The sequence below is a fragment of the Symphalangus syndactylus genome, chromosome 19 (assembly GCF_028878055.3).
Source record: "Symphalangus syndactylus isolate Jambi chromosome 19, NHGRI_mSymSyn1-v2.1_pri, whole genome shotgun sequence".
NCBI classification, from domain to species: Eukaryota; Metazoa; Chordata; class Mammalia; order Primates; family Hylobatidae; genus Symphalangus; species Symphalangus syndactylus.
The window spans coordinates 10,870,170-10,887,787 of NC_072434.2; the positions used below are offsets into that span (position 1 = coordinate 10,870,170).

Genomic DNA, 17,618 nt, shown 5'->3' on the forward strand with positions numbered 1-17,618 from the left:
GTGAGGATTCAGGAGATGAATGTGGCTGGATTAAGGCAAAGGGAGACAACCATGCTGCGGCAAAGGCTGATGTGAGAGGGTGCTTTGCTGTAGCAGGGGGAGAAGGAAGAATCAAAGAGGATTCTTAATTTTGAAGCCAGGCAAATGGGAGAATGATACTGCATAGAGATGGAGCCTAGAGAGGCAAATGGCTTAGAAAAGAAGATGGCCAGGTGTGGTGGCATGCCTGTAATCCCAGCACTTTGGGAGGCTGAGGCAGGTGAGTCACTTGAGGCCAGGAGTTCAAGACCAGCCTGGGCAATATGGCAAAACTCTGTCTCTACAAAAAACACAAAAATTAGCTGGGCATGATGGCATGCACCTGTAATCCCAGCTACCTGGGAGGCTGAGGTGGGAGAATCGCTTGAGCCCAGGAGGCGGAGGTTGCAGTTAGCTGATATTGCACTGCTGCACGCCAGCCTGGGCGACAGTGAGAGACCCTGTCTCAAAAAAAAAAAAAAAAAAAGCCTATTTGTTGTTGACATAGGGTCAGTTGAAGTCGAGTTGGCCCAGAGGCAATGACAGTTACAAGATGGACAGGAGAGAAGGGAGGGCTGGAGTTGTGCAACCTGGAGAAGTCCCCTGGGGGCAAGGTCACAGGGACAGATGGAAAATGAGCAGGGGGGCCATGAAGACTGAACCTCACAAACATCCCTGTTTGGGGGCCAAAAGAGGAGCTGGGGCTGGAAAAGGAGTTGAATGGAGGGCCTGGAGGTAGGAGCTGCAAGAAAGGAGGACAGTGTAGCAGAGATTCAAGTTAAGCACCCAAACATGCAGGGTTGTAAATCAGTTTTATTCTCTGGAATACATAATTCCATACCATAATGCACTAAAAGCTTTAGTCTATTCATTTCTTGTCTATCAAGTGAATCAGAACCAATTAGTATTCTGTTCAAAGGGAGAAATGACATCAGACATGCTAATAGAATAAGCACTTTCTTACATCAGAGATGTAATCAAACTGAGGAAAACCCTGGGTTAATTAGTCATTACAATCAGTTCTCCATGGAAACAACTGTATACAATGGGATAGACAAAGAAAAAATTCATAGATTGGACCTTATCAAGATGAAAACCTTGGCCGGGCACAGTGGATCACACCTGTAATTCCAGCACTTTGGGAGGTTGAGGCTGGTGGATCACCTGAGGTCAGGACCAACATAGTGAAACTCCGCCTCTACTAAAAATGCAAAGTTAGCGAGGCGTGGTGGCTCATGCCTGTAATTCCAGCTACTCAGAAGGCTGAGGCAGGAGAATTCCTTGAACCTAGGAGGCAGAGGTTGTAGTGAGCTGAGATCGTGCCGTTGCACTTCAGCCTGGGTGACAGAGTGAGACTCCATTCCCCTCCCCGTCAAAAGAAGACCTTTTGTGTATCAAAGGACACCATCAAGAAAGTGAAAAGACAGCCCACAGAATGGGAAAAAGTATTTGCAAATCATACATCTGATAAGGGACTGGTATTTAGAATATATAAAGAACGCCTACAGTTCAACAATAAAGACAAATAACTCAGTTTAAAAATGGGCAAAGAATCTGAATAGACATTTTTCCAAAGAAGATATACAAATGACTAGTAAGCACATGAAATAATGCCAATATCATTAGTCATCAGGGAAATGCAACTCTAAATCACGATGAGATAGCACTTCACACCCACTAGGATGGTTATAATTTTTAAAAAGTGGATAAGTTTTGGCAGGGATGTAGAGAGATTGGAACCCGCATACATTGCTGATGGGAATGTAGAATGGTGCAGCTGCTGTGGAAAATAGTCTGGCGGTTCCTCAAAAGGTTGACTATAGAGTTACCATATGGGCCAGCAATTCCACTCCTAGGTGTATATTCATGAGAAATGAAAACTTACGTCCACATGAAAACTTACATCTCCAAAAAACGTTCACATGAATGTTCATAGCAGCTTTATTTGTAATAGCCAAAAAGTGGAAATAAGCCAAATGACTATCAACTGATGAATGGATAAGTAAAATGGTACATTCACACAATAGAATATTATTTGGCAATAAAAGAATGAGGAACTGGCTGGATGCGGTGGCTCATGCCTGTAGTCCCAGCACTTTGGGAGGCCAAGGCAAGTGGATCACTTGAGGTCAGGAGTTCAAGACCAGCCTGGCCAACGTGGTGAAACCCTGTCTCTAACAAAAATATGAAAAATCAGCCAGGTATGGTGGTGCGCACCTGTAATCCCAGTTACTCGGGAGGCTGAGGCAGGAGAATCGCTTGAACCTGGGAGGTGGAGGTTGCAGTGAGCCAAGATGGTGCCACTGCACTCCAGCCTGGGTGACGGAGGGAGACTCTGTCTCAAAAAAAGAAAAAAAGAATGAGGAACTGATGCATGCTATAACTTGGATAATTTTTTTTTTTTTTTTTTTTGAGACAAGAGTCTCTGTTGCCCAGGCTGGAGTGCAGTGGCGCCATCTCGGCTCATTGCAACCTCCGCCTCCTGGGTTCAAGCGATTCTCTTGCCTCAGCCTCTTGAGTGGCTGGGATTACAAGCATGTGCCACCACGACCAGCTACTTTTTGTATTTTTAGTGGAGACGAGGTTTTGCCATGTTGGCCAGGCTGTTCTTGAACTCCTGATCTCAGGTGATCCTCCCACCTCAGCGTCCCAAAGTGTTGGGATTACAGGTGTGAACCACACCTGGCTGTATCTCGAAAACATATTAAGTGAGAGAAGTCAGACACAGCCACATGTATGATGCCCTTTATGTGAAATGTTCAGAACAGGCAAATCCATAGGGACAGAAATTAGATTAGCAGTTGCCAGGGAAGGGGAAGTAACCACTCTTGGGTATGGAGTTTCTTTTTGGGTAATGAAAATTTTCTGTAGATAGTGGTGGTGGTTATACATCTTGTGAATATACTAAAAACTGCTGAATATATTTACTTTAAAAGGGTAAATTGTATGGTATGTAAATTATATCTAAAAAAGAAGAAACACAATTGACCACACTAAACAAAAAAAAGGTAGGCAAAAAATTCAGAATGCCTCTTAGCCTAGTGCTCCCTGCAAGGTGCAGTTTCACAGGATTATGGCAGACAGCCAAGCCCCCTTCCTCCAAATAGAGGTTCCATGATATTTTCAGTAACTGAATTGCCCATCACAGATCCCCTTAGTGGATGAACTTGCATTCTGGGGCAAGTTTGGGGTTTTGAAGGAATTCTGTCATGGATTTTACAAAGCATATAAACTACCTTTCCCAGGAACATCTTGTGCATTATTTTTGTCTTCCTACTACCCTAAGTTTGCATTCATTTAAAGGATGTATACTTTTAAAGCACATTCATCCAGTTTGCCACAAAAAGCCAGTGTTAGTTTTCTCACTACATAGCGCGTGGGACATTTTATCAAATAACCAGCACTTTTTTTTTATGATAAAGTATAATGGTGTCTAGTTTCAGAATTGGAGTGTTACTTATAGCAAGTGTGGAGGATAAGTAAATAGTTTTACAGTTTTTATTTAGATCGCGTTCCTATTTGTGGATCAAGAAGAGGCCTGTAAAGAAGCTAAACTTGGCTTCTGTGAGTAAAACAGAAGAGAAGACTTTTGGTCAGTGTTCCATGAGAGTAATTTGTTCCAAGCACCTCTCCCAGATGAATTGCAGTGATAGAATTGGCATGTGATCTTCTTGCTTTATGCCTATTTTTAGAATTTTCAAGAACATGTAGGGAGAACTTCATCTCTTTCCTTAACCAAGGCCATCATGAAGGCAAAACATTTCAAATCATGTTTGTCTGGCTTAATGCAGAGTGGACACACCTGTCCACAAATGCCAGTCATTGTTCCTCTTTATTATATTGTTCAGCCTGGATGTAGTATAGAGTTTGTCTCAGAAGTTTTCCGGGCCAGGTGCAGTGGCTCACCCCTGTTATCCCAGCACGTTGGGAGGCTGAGATGGGCAGATCACCCGAGGTCAGGAGTTCGAGACCAGCCTGGCTAACATGGTGAAACCCCGTTTCTACTAAATATACAAAAAATTAGCTGGGTGTGGTGGCGCACACCTGTAATTCCAGCTACTTGGGAGGCTGAGGCAGGAGAATCGCTGGATCCCAGGAGGCAGAGGTTGCGGTGAACCAAGATTGCACCATTGCACTCTAGCTTGGGCAACAAGAGAGAAACTCCGTCTCAAAAAAAAAAAAAAAGGTTTCCAGGTCAGGTACAGTGGCTCATGCCTGTAATCCCAGCATTTCAGGAGGCCAAGGTGGGTGGATCACTTGAGTCCAGGAGTTCTAGACCAGCCTAGGTGACATGGTGAAACCCCATCTCCACAATAAATACAAAAATTAGCTGGGCATGGTGGCACGTGCCTGTAGTCCCAGCTACTCAGGAGGCTGAGATGGGAGGATTGATTGAGCCTGGGAGGTGGAGGTTGCAGTGAGCCAAAAATCATGCCACTGTGCTCCAGCCTGAGTGACAGAGTGAGACCCCACTTGAGTCCAGGAGTTCAAGGCTGCAGTGAGCTGTGATCACACCAGTGCACTCCAGCCTGAGTGACAGAGTGAGACCGTGTCTCTTAAAAAAAAAAAAAGAAAAAAGTGTTTCAGACTTCTCAACTTGTTACGAAGTTATATTCTTTCAATTACATCTTTTATTATTAATGACTGTAATTGTAAAAATGCTCGCAGTTGTGTAGGGAAAGAGCATTGGGCTAGGAGTCAGGACTCTAAGACTCTCTCATTCTTATTGTGCCAGTTACTGGCTGTGGGATCTGGATTGTTGGACAAAGAGTAGAGTTGGGCCAGATGGCCTTTTAGGTCCCTATCAACTCTTAAAAATTAGATTCAGATGTTATGCAACAAATCAGTCAGTTCAGAGTTCCTTCAGTTTTATCTTGTGATCTTTTCAAACCCCGTTAGAATGTAGTAAGCTGATACTCATTGCCACTGCAGTTATGAGCAGCTCATGACAGTGAATGTATTTTCACCCACCAGGTTTTGAAGTATACCCGTGGTCCCATTTGGACCATGGGAGTTGGTTGTACCTTCCAAGCTAAATAGCTATGGGTAGGTTCCTGTGCATACATCCTGTGGCCCTGCGGCCCAGCTACAGCTGACTGCTCAGGGGTCAGCACTCAAGAAAGGGAAGCCATCTTCTCAAGAAAGGCTGGGCATGAAGGAGGTCAGTGTCTTGTGAGGTATCTGGTGGAACACCCTATACAGGATACTCTCTGCGGGAGAATTTGAGTGCAAGACTCACGGAGATGGACTTAGTAAGTGGAGCAGGGTCATGAGAGAAACATGGAAAGAAGGCAGATAGCAAAGCCATGAAGGAGCAGAAATTGACACAGAGTCTATTAGCAATAGGTAGAGGCAAAAGTGAAATCAAACACAAAAGAAGCTGAGATGAGAAAGAATTGCCTTAATTCCTTTTGGACAACTAGAGCTGCTGTGGACCTTGGTGGCTTAGCTCTCAGCTACCCATTGGGTTTCCCCGGTTCTCACTTATGCTTGTACCTGTACAGTAAACCTCCACTGCCCACAGTAACCTGTTCCTTAAAACCTAGAGGGGCCTCACTGACAGTTCTGGAAATTTGCATTTCTGTGTAAAGTAAAAACTTTCTAAAGTATTTTGCCAAAAAACAGCAAGGAGCATTCATTGGTTTATAGTTTTACATGCTTGATTGCACTAATGTTCTCTGACGGATTGAGTTAGCATGGCAAGACTTAGTTCATCTATTATTTATGTTATTTATTCATTTGACAAACATGGAAACGTTACATGCCTACTATGTGAAAGACACTATATTCTGCCCTGCCTCCATTTTATTTTCAGGTATATCTTTTCAGATTTATTTTTCAAAAGAGATTGTAGTTCTATGATCTTTATTTTTGCTATTTTCATAATTGAGCACTTCATTTTTTGAAGGGTAGAGGGTACATTCTGTTTCTTTGGTACCAGTAATTCTTACCATTGAGCAGGCACTGTGTGATGCATTTTGCAACATTCTGTCATTTACTTCTCTCAAAAATCCTGTAAAATGGAAATGATTATTTCCTTTTTACATGAAAAATGTAAGCCTTTAGGAGCACTGAGTAACTTGTCTAGGGTCATGGAGTAGTTAAGTAGCAAAGCTACAGCTGGAGCTCAAAACTCTGACTGGAAAGCTCATGCTCTTAACCACTGCACAGTATATCTGCTCTTTCAGTCAGAAAATAAATGAATAATGAAAACCAAATTATTTCTTCCTTAAAATTCTCCTTGTGGTTTAGGTGCAGAACTAACAGGACCCCCTCCACGGAGTCTTTGCTGATAACTGCCCCTCTCCCTGTGCTCCCCATTCTTCCTCCAGTTGAAGGAAACTTCATGTTTTATATCCTTACATGTTTCTGAATTCTGTAGCACTTTGGATTAGAGACCATCGGTCCTTCATTTTATATCTCCCTGAAGCATCTAGTACAAAATCTTGCATGTAGAGTTGGTGCTTGATCTTATAGAAGTAAAGAATGAATTATTTCCTTGTCTTTACCAACCCAGGAGACTTTTATAGTTCTGTGCTGAGCCTGCTTTTGTGCTTTAAATAAAGTAAAATGAAATAATTATGAGCAGATATTCTTTTGTGTCTTTGTATTTGAAATCTGCTGTCAAAGCATATGGTTGGGTTTTGTTGTTAATCCAGACTGACAGTCTCTGCTTTTTAATTGGACGGTTTAGTTCATTTACATTTGATGTAATTATTGATATGGCTGGATTTGGCTCTAACATTTTGCTGTTTTCTATTTGTCTTGCTGGGTTTTATTGTTTGTTTCTCTGTTTTTTCTTTCTTGCAAGTTATAAACCTTACAATATTGTTGAGTAATTTCTGCTGTAGGCAGTCTTAATTTTTTTTAAGTAGCTTTTTGTTTTATTCACTTATTTAACATTTTCAGTGCTCTTTACATCTGGGAGTTACCATCTAGTGTCAATTCCTTTTAGCTTTCAGAATTTTTCTTAGCATGCATTGTAGTGCAGGTCTGCTACTGATGAATTCTCTCAGCCATTGTGTTTCAAAATATCTTTATTTCATCTTCATTTTTGAAGTTTTGCTGAATAGAGAATTATACTGGTAGACAAAAAATTTTTTTTCTTTCAGCATTTGAAGATGTTCTCTTGTCTTCTGGCTTCCATTGTTTCTGTTCAGAAATTAGTTGTCATTAGTATCAATGCTCTATATGTAATATATAGATAGATAGATAGATAGATAGATAGATAGATAGATAGATAGATATTTTTTTCCCTCACCGCCTTCAAGATTTTTCTCTTTTCTTTACATTAGCAGTTTGACTATGATTTGCCTCAGTATGGTTTTTTTTTTTTTTTTTTAGTTATCCTGGTTGGCGTTTATTGAGCTTCTTTGATCTGTAAGTTGATGTCTTTCTCCAGTTTTGCGCCATTGTTTTTTTCAGATTTCTTTTTTTTAATATATATATATATATTTATTATTATACTTTAAGTTCTAGGGTACATGTGCACAACGTGCAGGTTTGTTACATATGTAAACATGTGCCATGTTGGTGTGCTGCACCCATTAACTCGTCATTTACATTAGGTATATCTCCTAATGTTATCCCTCCCCCCTCCCCCCACCCCACAACAGGCTCCAGTGTGTGATGTTCCCCTTCCTGTGTCCGAGTGTTCTCATTGTTCAATTCCCACCTATGAGTGAGAACATGCGGTGTTTGGTTTTTTGTCCTTGTGATAGTTTGCTGAGAATGATGGTTTCCGGCTTCATCCGTGTCCCTACAAAGGACATGAACTCATCATTTTTTATGGCTGCATAGTATTCCATGGTGTATATGTGCCACATTTTCTTAATCCAGTTTATCATTGTTGGACATTTGGATTGGTTCCAAGTCTTTGCTATTGTGAGTAGTGCCGCAGTAAACATACGTGTACATGTGTCTTTATAGCAACATGATTTATATTCCTTTGGGTATATACCCAGTAATGGGATGGCCGGGTCAAATGGTATTTCTAGTTCTCTAGATCCCTGAGGAATCGCCACACTGTCTTCCACAATGGTTGAACTGGTTTACAGTCCCACCAACAGTGTAAAAGTGTTCCTGTTTCTCCACATCCTCTCCAGCACCTGTTGTTTCCTGACTTTTTAATGATCGCCATTCAAACTGGTGTGAGATGATATCTCATTGTGGTTTTGATTTGCATTTCTCTGATGGCCAGTGATGATGAGCATTTTTTCATGTGTCTCTTGGCTGCATAAATGTCTTCTTTTGAGAAGTGTCTGTTCATATCCTTCACCCACTTGTTGATGGGGTTGTTTGTTTTTTTCTTGTAAATTTGTTTGAGTTCTTTGTAGATTCTGAATATTAGCCCTTTGTCAGATGAGTAGATTGCAAAAATTTTCTCCCATTCTGTAGGTTGCCTGTTCACTCTGATGGTAGTTTCTTTTGCTGTGCAGAAGCTCTTTAGTTTAATTAGATCCCATTTGTCAATTTTGGCTTTTGTTGCCATTGCTTTTGGTGTTTTAGACACGAAGTCCTTGCCCATGCCTGTGTCCTGAATGGTATTGCCTAGGTTTTCTTTTAGGGCTTTTATGGTTTTAGGTCTAACATTTAAGTCTTTAATCCATCTTGAATTAATGTTTGTATAAGGGGTAAGGCAGGGATCCAGTTTCAGCTTTCTACATATGGCTAGCCAGTTTTCCCAGCACCATTTGTTAAATAGGGAATCCTTTCCCCATTTCTTGTTTTTTTCAGGTTTGTCAAAGGTCAGATAGTTGTAGATGTGTGGTATTATTTCTGAGGACTCTGTTCTGTTCCATTGGTCTGTATCTCTGTTTTGGTACCAGTACCATGCTGTTTTGGTTACTGTAGCCTTGTAGTATAGTTTGAAGTCAGGTAGCATGATGCCTCCAGCTTTGTTCTTTTGGCTTAGGATTGACTTGGCAACGCGGGCTCTTTTTTGGTTCCATATGAACTTTAAAGTAGTTTTTTCCAATTCTATGAAGACAGTCATTGGTAGCTTGATGGGGATGGCATTGAATCTATAAATTACCTTGGGCAGTATGGCCATTTTCATGATACTGATTCTTCCTATCCATGAGCATGGAATGTTCTTCCATTTGTTTGTGTCCTCTTTTATTTCATTGAGCAGTGGTTTGTAGTTCTTCTTGAAGAGGTCCTTCACATCCCTTGTAAGTTGGATTCCTAGGTATTTTATTCTCTTTAAAGCTATTGTGAATGGGAGTTCACTCATGATTTGGCTCTCTGTTTGTCTGTTATTGGTGTATAAGAATGCTTGTGTTTTTTTTTTTTTTTTTTGGAGACGGAGTTTCGCTCTTGTTGCCCAGGCTGGAGTGCAATGGCGCGATCTTGGCTCACCGCAACCTCCGCCTCCCAGGTTGAAGCAATTCTCCTACCTCAGCCTCCCGAGTAGCTGGGATTACAGGCATGCACTACCACGCCCGGCTAATTTTTTGTATTTTTAGTAGAGACGGGGTTTCTCCATGTTGAGGCTGGTCTCGAACTCCTGACCTCAGGTGATCCGCCCACCTCAGCCTCCCAAAGTGCTGGGATTACAAGCGTGAGCCACCGCGCCCGGCCCGGATGCTTGTGATTTTTGGACACTGATTTTGTATCCTGAGACTTTGCCGAAGTTGCTTATCAGCTTAAGGAGATTTTGGGCTGAGACGATGGGGTTTTCTAGATATACAATCATGTCATCTGCAAACAGGGACAATTTGACTTCCTCTTTTCCTGATTAATACCCTTTATTTATTTCTCCTGCCTGATTGCCCTGGCCAGAACTTCCAACACTGTGTTGAATAGGAGTGGTGAGAGAGGGCATCCCTCTCTTGTGCCAGTTTTCAAAGAGAATGCTTCTAGTTTTTGCCCATTCAGTATGATATTGACTGTGGGTTTGTCATAAAAAGCTCTTATTATTTTTAGATACGTCCCATCAATACCTAATCTATTGGCGTTTTTAGCATGAAGGGCCGTTGAGTTTTGTCAAAGGCCTTTTCTGCATCTATTGAGATAATCATGTGGTTTTGGTCTTTGGTTCTGTTTATATGCTGGATTATGTTTATTGATTTGCCTATGTTGAACCAGCCTTGCATCCCAGGGATGAAGCCCGCTTGATCATGGTGGATAAGCTTGTTGATGTGCTGCTGGATTCGGTTTGCCAGTATTTTATTGAGGATTTTTGCATTGATGTTCATCAGGGATATTGGTCTGAAATTCTCTTTTTTTGTTGAGTCTCTGCCAGGCTTTGGTATCAGGATGATGCCGGCCTCATAAAATGAATTAGGGAGGATTCCCTCTTTTTCTGTTGATTGGAATAGTTTCAGAAGGAATGGTACCAGCTCCTCCTTGTACCTCTGGTAGAATTCGTCTGTGAATCCATCTGGTCCTGAACTTTTTTTGGTTGGTAAGCTATTAATTATTGCCTCAATTTCAGAGCCTGTTATTGGTCTGTTTAGAGATTCAGCTTCTTCCTGGTTTAGTCTTGGGAGTGTGTATGTGTCCAGGAATTTATCCATTTCTTCTAGATTTTCTAGTTTATTTGCGTAGAGGTGTTTATAGTATTCTCTGATGATAGTTTGTATTTCTGTGTGATCAGTGGTGATATCCCCTTTATCATTTTTTATTGCATCTATTTGATTCTTCTCTCTTTTCTTCTTTATTAGTCTTGCTAGTGGTCTATCAATTTTGTTGATCTTTTCAAAAAACCAGCTCCTGGTTTCATTGATTTTTTTGAAGGGTTTTTTGTGTTTCTATTTCCTTCAGTTCTGCTCTGATCTTAGTTATTTCTTGCCTTCTGCTAGCTTTTGAATGTGTTTGCTCTTGCTTCTCTAGTTCTTTTAATTGTGATGTTAGGGTGTCAATTTTAGATCTTTCCTACTTTCTCTTGTGGGCATTTAGTGCTATAAATTTCCCTCTACACACTGCTTTGAATGTGTCCCAGAGATTCTGCGTATGTTGTGTCTTTGTTCTTGTTGGTTTCAAAGAACATCTTTATTTCTGCCTTCATTTCGTTATGTACCCAGTAGTCATTCAGGAGCAGATTGTTCAGTTTCCACATAATTGAGCGGTTTTGAATGAGTTTCTTAATCCTGAGTTCTAGTTTGATTGCACTGTGGTCTGAGAGGCAGTTTGTTATAATTTCTGTTCTATTACATTTGCTGAGGAGTGCTTTACTTTCAACTATGTGGTCAATTTTGGAATAAGTGTGGTGTGGTGCTAAGAAGAATGTTTATTCTGTTGATTTGGGGTGGAGAGTTATGTAGATGACTATTAGGTCCACTTGGTGCAGAGCTGAGTTCAATTCCTGGATATCCTTGATAACTTTCTGTCTAATGTTGACAGTGGGGTGTTGAAGTCTCCCATTATTATTGTGTGGGAGTCTAAGTCTCTTTGTACATCACTAAGGACTTGCTTATGAATCTGGGTGCTCCTGTATTGGGTGCATATATATTTAGGATAGTTAGCTCTTCTTGTTGAATTGATCCCTTTAGCATTATATAATGGCCTTCTCTTTTGATTTTTGTTGGTTTAAAGTCTATTTTATCAGAGACTAGGATTGCAACCCCTGCCTTTTTTTGTTTTCCATTTGCTTGGTAGATCTTCCTCCATCCCATCACTTTGAGCCTATGTGTGTCTCTGCACATGAGATGGGTTTCCTGAATACAGCACACTGATAGGTCTTGACTCTTTATCCAATTTGCCAGTCTGTGTCTTTTAATTGGAGCATTTAGCCTGTTTAAGGTTAATATTGTTATGTATGAATTTGATCCTGTCATTATGATGTTAGCTGGTTATTTTGCTCCATAGTTGATGCAGTTTCTTCCGAGCATCGATGGTCTTTACAATTTGGCATGTTTTTGCAGTGGCTGGTACCGGTTGTTCCTTTCCATGTTTAGTGCTTCCTTCAGGAGCTCTTTTAGGGCAGGCCTAGTGGTGACAGAATCTCTCAGCATTTGCTTGTCTGTAAAGTATTTTATTTCTCCTTCACTTATGAAGCTTAGTTTGGCTGGCTATGAAATTCTGGGTTGAAAATTCTTTAAGAATATTGACTATTGGCCCCCACTCTCTTCTGGCTTGTAGAGTTTCTGCTGAGAGATGAGCTGTTGGTCTGATGGGCTTCCCTTTGTGGGTAACCCAATCTTTCTCTCTGGCTGCCCTTAACATTTTTTCCTTCATTTCAACTTTGGTGAATGTGACAATTATGTGTCTTGGAGTTGCTTTTCTCGAGGAGTATCTTTGTGGCGTTCTCTGTATTTCCTGAGTTTGAATGTTGGCCTGCCTTGCTAGGTTGGGAACGTTCTCCTGGATAATATCCTGCAGAGTGTTTTCCAACTTGGTTCCATTCTCCCCGTCACTTTCAGGTACACCAATCAGACGTACATTTGGGCTTTTCACGTAGTCCCATATTTCTTGGAGGCTTTGTTCATTTCTTTTTATTCTTTTTTCTCTAAACTTCTCGCTTCATTTCATTCATTTGATCTTCAATCACTGATACCCTTTCTTCCAGTTGATTGAATCTGCTACTGAAGCTTGTGCATTCGTCATGTAGTTCTTGTGCCATGGTTTTCAGCTCCATCGGGTCCTTTAAGGACTTCTCTGCATTGGTTATTTTAGTTAGCCATTCGTCTAATCTTTTTTCAAGGTTTTTAACTTCTTTGCTATGGGTTTGAACTTCCTCCTTTAGCTCGGAGAAGTTTGATAGTCTGAAGCCTTCTTCTCTCAACTCATCAAAGTCATTCTCTGTCCAGCTTTGTTCCGTTGCTGGTGAGGAGCTGCGTTCCTTTGGAGGAGGAGAGGCGCTCTGATTTTTAGAATTTAAAGTTTTTCTCTTCTGTTTTTTTCCCCATCTTTGTGGTTTTATCTACCTTTCGTCCTTGATGATAGTGACGTACAGATGGGGTTTTGGTGTGGATGTCCTTTCTGTTTGTTAGTTTTCCTTTTAACAGTCAGGACCCTCAGCTGCAGGTCTGTTGGAGTTTGCTGGAAGTCCACTCCAGACCCTGTTTGCCTGGGTATCAGCAGCGCAGGCTGCAGAACAGCGAATATGGTGAACAGCAAATGTTGCTATCTGATCGTTCCTCTGGAGGTTTTGTCTCAGAGGGGTACCTGTCTGTGTGAGATGTCGGTCTGCCCCTACTGGGGGGTGCCTCCCAGACAGGCTACTCAGAGGTCAGGGACCCACTTGAGGAGGCAGTCTGTCCGTTCTCAGATCTCAAACTCTGTGCTGGGAGAACCACTACTCTCTTCAAAGCTGTCAGACAGGGACATTTAAGTCTGCAGAGGATTCTGCTGCCTTTTGTTCGGCTATGCCCTGTCCCCAGAGATGGAGTCTACAGAGGCAGGCAGGCCTCCTTGAGCTGTGGTGGGCTCCACCCAGTTCGAGCTTCCCTGCCGCTTTGTTTACCTACTCAAGCCTCAGCAATGGCGGGCACCCCTCCCCCAGCCTCGCTGCTGCCTTGCAGTTCGATCTCAGACTGCTGTGCTAGCAATGAGCGAGGCTCTGTGGGCGTGGGACCCTCCGAGCCAGGCATGGGATATAATCTCTTGGTGTGCCATTTGCTAAGACCATTGGAAAAGCGCAGTATTAGGGTGGGAGTGACCCAATTTTCCAGGTGCCATCTGTCACAGCTTTGCTTGGCAATGAAAGGGAATTCCCTGACCCCTTGCGCTTCCCGGGTGAGGTGATGCCTTGCCCTGCTTGGGCTCACGCTCAGTGCGCTGCACCCACTGTCCTGCACCCACTGTCCGACAAGTCCCAGTGAGATGAACCCAGTACCTCTGTTGGAAAGGCAGAAATCACCTGTCTTCTGCATCTTTCTTGCCGGGAGTTGTAGACTGGGGCTGTTCCTATTCGGCCGTCTTGGAACCCAATATCAATAGTGTTTTTTCTTTTTTTTTTTTTGAGATGGAGTTTTGCTCTTGTTTCCTAGGCTGGAGTGCAATGGTGTGATCTCAACTCACTGCAACCTCCACCTCCTAGGTTCAAGCAATTCTCCTGCCTCAGCCTCCCGAGTAGCTGGGATTACAGGCACGTGCCACCACACCAGCTAATTTTTAGTAGAGATGGGGTTTCACCTCGTTGGCCAGGATGGTTTCAGTCTCTTGACCTTGTGATCCACCCGCCTCAGCCTCCCAAAATGCTGGGATTACAGAGGTGAGCCACCATGCCCCCGGCCTCAGATATTTTTGTGACCCATTTTCTGTCTCCAGTTACATGTCATTACACTGCTAGATACTGTAACAATTATCCAGGCTCCATTTAGGTTTTTTTTTCCTTCCGTATTTTCTTCAGATTGGATAGTTTCTGTTGATTTAACTTCTAGTTCACCAACTCTTTTTCTGTCATCTTTTGCTATTAAGCCTATACAGTGAACTTTTTATTTCATTTATTTCTTGTCAGATCTGGAATTTCCATCTGTTTTTTTTAAATTTAATGAAACATTTTTACAGTGGTTAGATACACATAATGTAAAACTCATCATCTTACCCATTAAAATGTATAGTTCAGTGATATTAAGCACTTTTATATTGCTGTGCAACCATCACCACCATCCATCTCCACAATGCTTTTTCGTCCTGCAAAACTGAAATTCTGTATATTTGGCCGTTGTTATTAGTTTCTGTTTCTCTATTGATCTTGTCTTTATTCCTTATTCAGATATTTTCCTTTAAGTGCTGTAAAGTTCCTCTCTGCTAAATTGCAGCACTGGGTCATCTTGGTGTTGGTTTCTATAGATTGCTTTTTTCTTGAGTACAGGTCATATTTTCTTGTTTCTTAGCATGTCTAGTTGATTTTTGATTGAACACTGGACATTATGAATGATGTAGAGATTCTGGATTCTGTTATGATCTTCAGAAGGGTATTTTTTTTTCTTGGCATATATTTAATATGGCAAGATTTAAGCTCTAAACTCCTATCTCTACTGCATTAGCCGTAGTTGAAATCTCCATGCAGTTCTTTCAATTTCCAGTTACTTTTTGCTGGCCCCCCGTGGGTTCTCCAGCCAACGATCTGAATATACATTTAGTTGCAGATTTGGGAGTTTCACCCCCTCTGTGGCTCCCTCCCTTTCATGGTTTTGTCTTAACTTTCTGGCTGCTCTTCCAGCCCTGAACTTTGTCCCTGTCACTCTGAACCATGCCTTATAGGAATTGGCATGTATTCTTAGGCAAAAAGCTACAGATGTATAAATCTCACCAAGTACAGTTCTTCTCTTTCAGGGGTAGCCTCTCTTTCAATTTCTACCTGCTTTTGATCATTCTCCCAGTGCCTTCAAATAATTTAAAATATGTTGTCCAAAGTTTATAATTGTTTTCTGTGGAAGGGTGATGTGACACTGCTACTCTGTCACTGTTGGAAGCCAGATGCCAAGCAGATACCTTTTGGGGCTTACGTTCAGATGCTTCCCTTGTTCTCAGCCTTGTGCTCAGCTGGGCTGTGGAGGAAATAGGGCTTCTCAGGGAGCTCCATTTTCAGCTGAGGAGCAGAGAGGGCGCAGGGAGCCCTTTGGGAGTATCGTAGTCAGCTCGGACTGCTGTAACAAAATGCCACAGCTGAGTGGCATAAACAACAGAAGTTTATTTCTCACAGTTCTGGAAGCGAGAATCCAATATCAAGGTGCCAGCAGGGTTGATTTCTGGTGAGGCCTCTCTCTTTGGCTTGCAGATGGCTGCCTTCTCATTGTGTCCTCACATGGCCTTTTTTCCTGTGTGCATGTGCTCCTAGTGTCTCCTCCCCTTATAAGGATTCTGGTCCTATTGGATCAGGCCTCATCCTTATGGCCACATTTAACCTTAATTATGTCCTTGAAGGCCCTGTCTCTAAATATAGTCACATTGAGGGTTAGATCTTCAACCTGAATTTGAGGGTGGGGGATACAGTTTCGTCCATAACAGAGATTAATCTAGCTTCTAGCCTCAGGGTTTTGTGAGGGAGGTAGGGGAGACAGAGTTGTGTTGTACCAATGGCATCAGGACGTGTTTAATCAGTCACCATGTAAATGCAGAATGTTCCAGGCATAGCATGAAGGGCTAAGGGTTCAGTTAGGGATAAGACTGGCCCCATCCCTGCCCTCATGGAACTCACAGCCTAGGGGGATAAAAGATGTATAGACATGACATTGCAGAGTGACGAAGTAGGGGACATACAGGGCTCCCTGGGAACACTGAGGAAGAGGTGCCCAAATAAAGGTTAGGGGTCAGGAGAGGCTTCCTCAAGAAAATGTCTTTCTTTCTTTCTTTCTTTCTTTTTTTTTTGAGATGGAGTTTCACTCTTGTTGCCCAGGCTGGAGTGCAATGGCGCGATCTTGGCTCACTGCAATCTCTGCCTCCTGGGTTCAAGCAATTCTCCTGCCTCAGCCTCTTGAGTAGCTGGGATTACAGGCATGCGCCACCATGCCCAGCTAATTTTGTATTTTTAGTAGAGACGGGGGTTTCACCGTGTTAGTCAGGCTGGTCTCGAACTCCCGACCTCAGGTGATCCTCCCGCCTCGGCCTCCCAAAGTGCTGGGATTACAGGCGTGAGCCACTGCGCCTGGCCAAGAAAATGCCTTTCTAAATTAAAATGCTTCCATGGAAGGATGGTGTGACCAAGCTACTCTGTCACTGTTGGAAGCCAGATGCCAAGCAAAAAGCTTTTGGGGCTTAGGATGAGTGAGGCATCAGCTGTGGAAGAAAAGAAAATGAAGCAGAGGGAATGGTAAATGTGAGAGGCTCCCGGGTTGAGAAGGGCACCCCAGAAGAACAGAAAGTCGATGAGTAGAGGTGGAGCTGGAGCTGGGAGAACTGGGGAAGTGGAGTGGTGAGGAATAAGCCCAGAGAGGTAGGTTGGGGCCAGCTCACTTGTTGGATTGTAACTGCCTATCCCTCTAGAGAGTAAACTCCTTTTTTCTGTTCTTTTTGTTTGTTTTTTGCTTTTTCTTTTAACATTTTTATTATTTTTTATCTTTTATCTTTTTTCTTTTGAGAGTAAACTCCATAAAGACAATGAGTAGGTCTCCTTCAGCTTGGTATCCTCTGCCTGGCAGAGAAGCTGTGTAGTAAATGTTTACAGGTACCCTTTGTTATGATTTGTGGGGTGAGGTGGAAAGGTTGCACGTGCAGGTGACTTCACCTCCTTGGTGAGGCAGGCAAGGGCCTGGAGGTTGCTGGCCATCTCTGTGTGTACCTTGTCCCTGTGCCCTGGGTCACATGGTGTTTTGTTGTTGTCAGGCCTGGACAGCGAGTCCGCCTCCAGCAGCATCCGCTTCAGCAAGGCCTGCCTGAAGAACGTCTTCTCAGTCCTGCTCATCTTCATCTACCTGCTGCTCATGGCTGTGGCCGTCTTCCTGGTCTACCAGACCATCACAGACTTTCGCGAGAAACTCAAGCACCCTGTCATGTCTGTGTCTTACAAGGAAGTGGATCGCTATGATGCCCCAGGTAGAGCTTGCCCCTGGGCCAGGCGTCAGGGCCCCAGATCTAGGGTGTCAGCTGGCAGATACTCCCTGAGCTGCCATTGTATTTGTGGTACTACAGGCAGGGCAGAGGAGTCCAAGCATAGTCTAGGTATAGAGTCTACGCCCAAAGAGCTGCTGTTGGGAGTGTGTTACGTGCTG

The 17,618-nt window shown here is 42.7% G+C and overlaps 1 protein-coding gene across 6 annotated transcripts in view; it reads left to right on the top strand.

Annotated features, from left to right (window-relative positions):
- Positions 1 to 17,618, top strand: part of PACC1 (proton activated chloride channel 1) — a 70,314-nt gene that overhangs the window by 29,665 nt on the left and 23,031 nt on the right. For 5 of the 6 annotated variants that reach the window (XM_055233481.2, XM_055233480.2, XM_055233483.2 and 2 more), the window contains one exon: positions 17,233 to 17,442. The exons of the other annotated variant lie outside the window; for it this stretch is intronic. In XM_055233481.2, the coding sequence (XP_055089456.1) occupies positions 17,233 to 17,442 (210 nt within the window). The remainder of the gene's footprint in view (positions 1 to 17,232; positions 17,443 to 17,618) is intronic. 6 annotated transcript variants of the gene reach the window in all.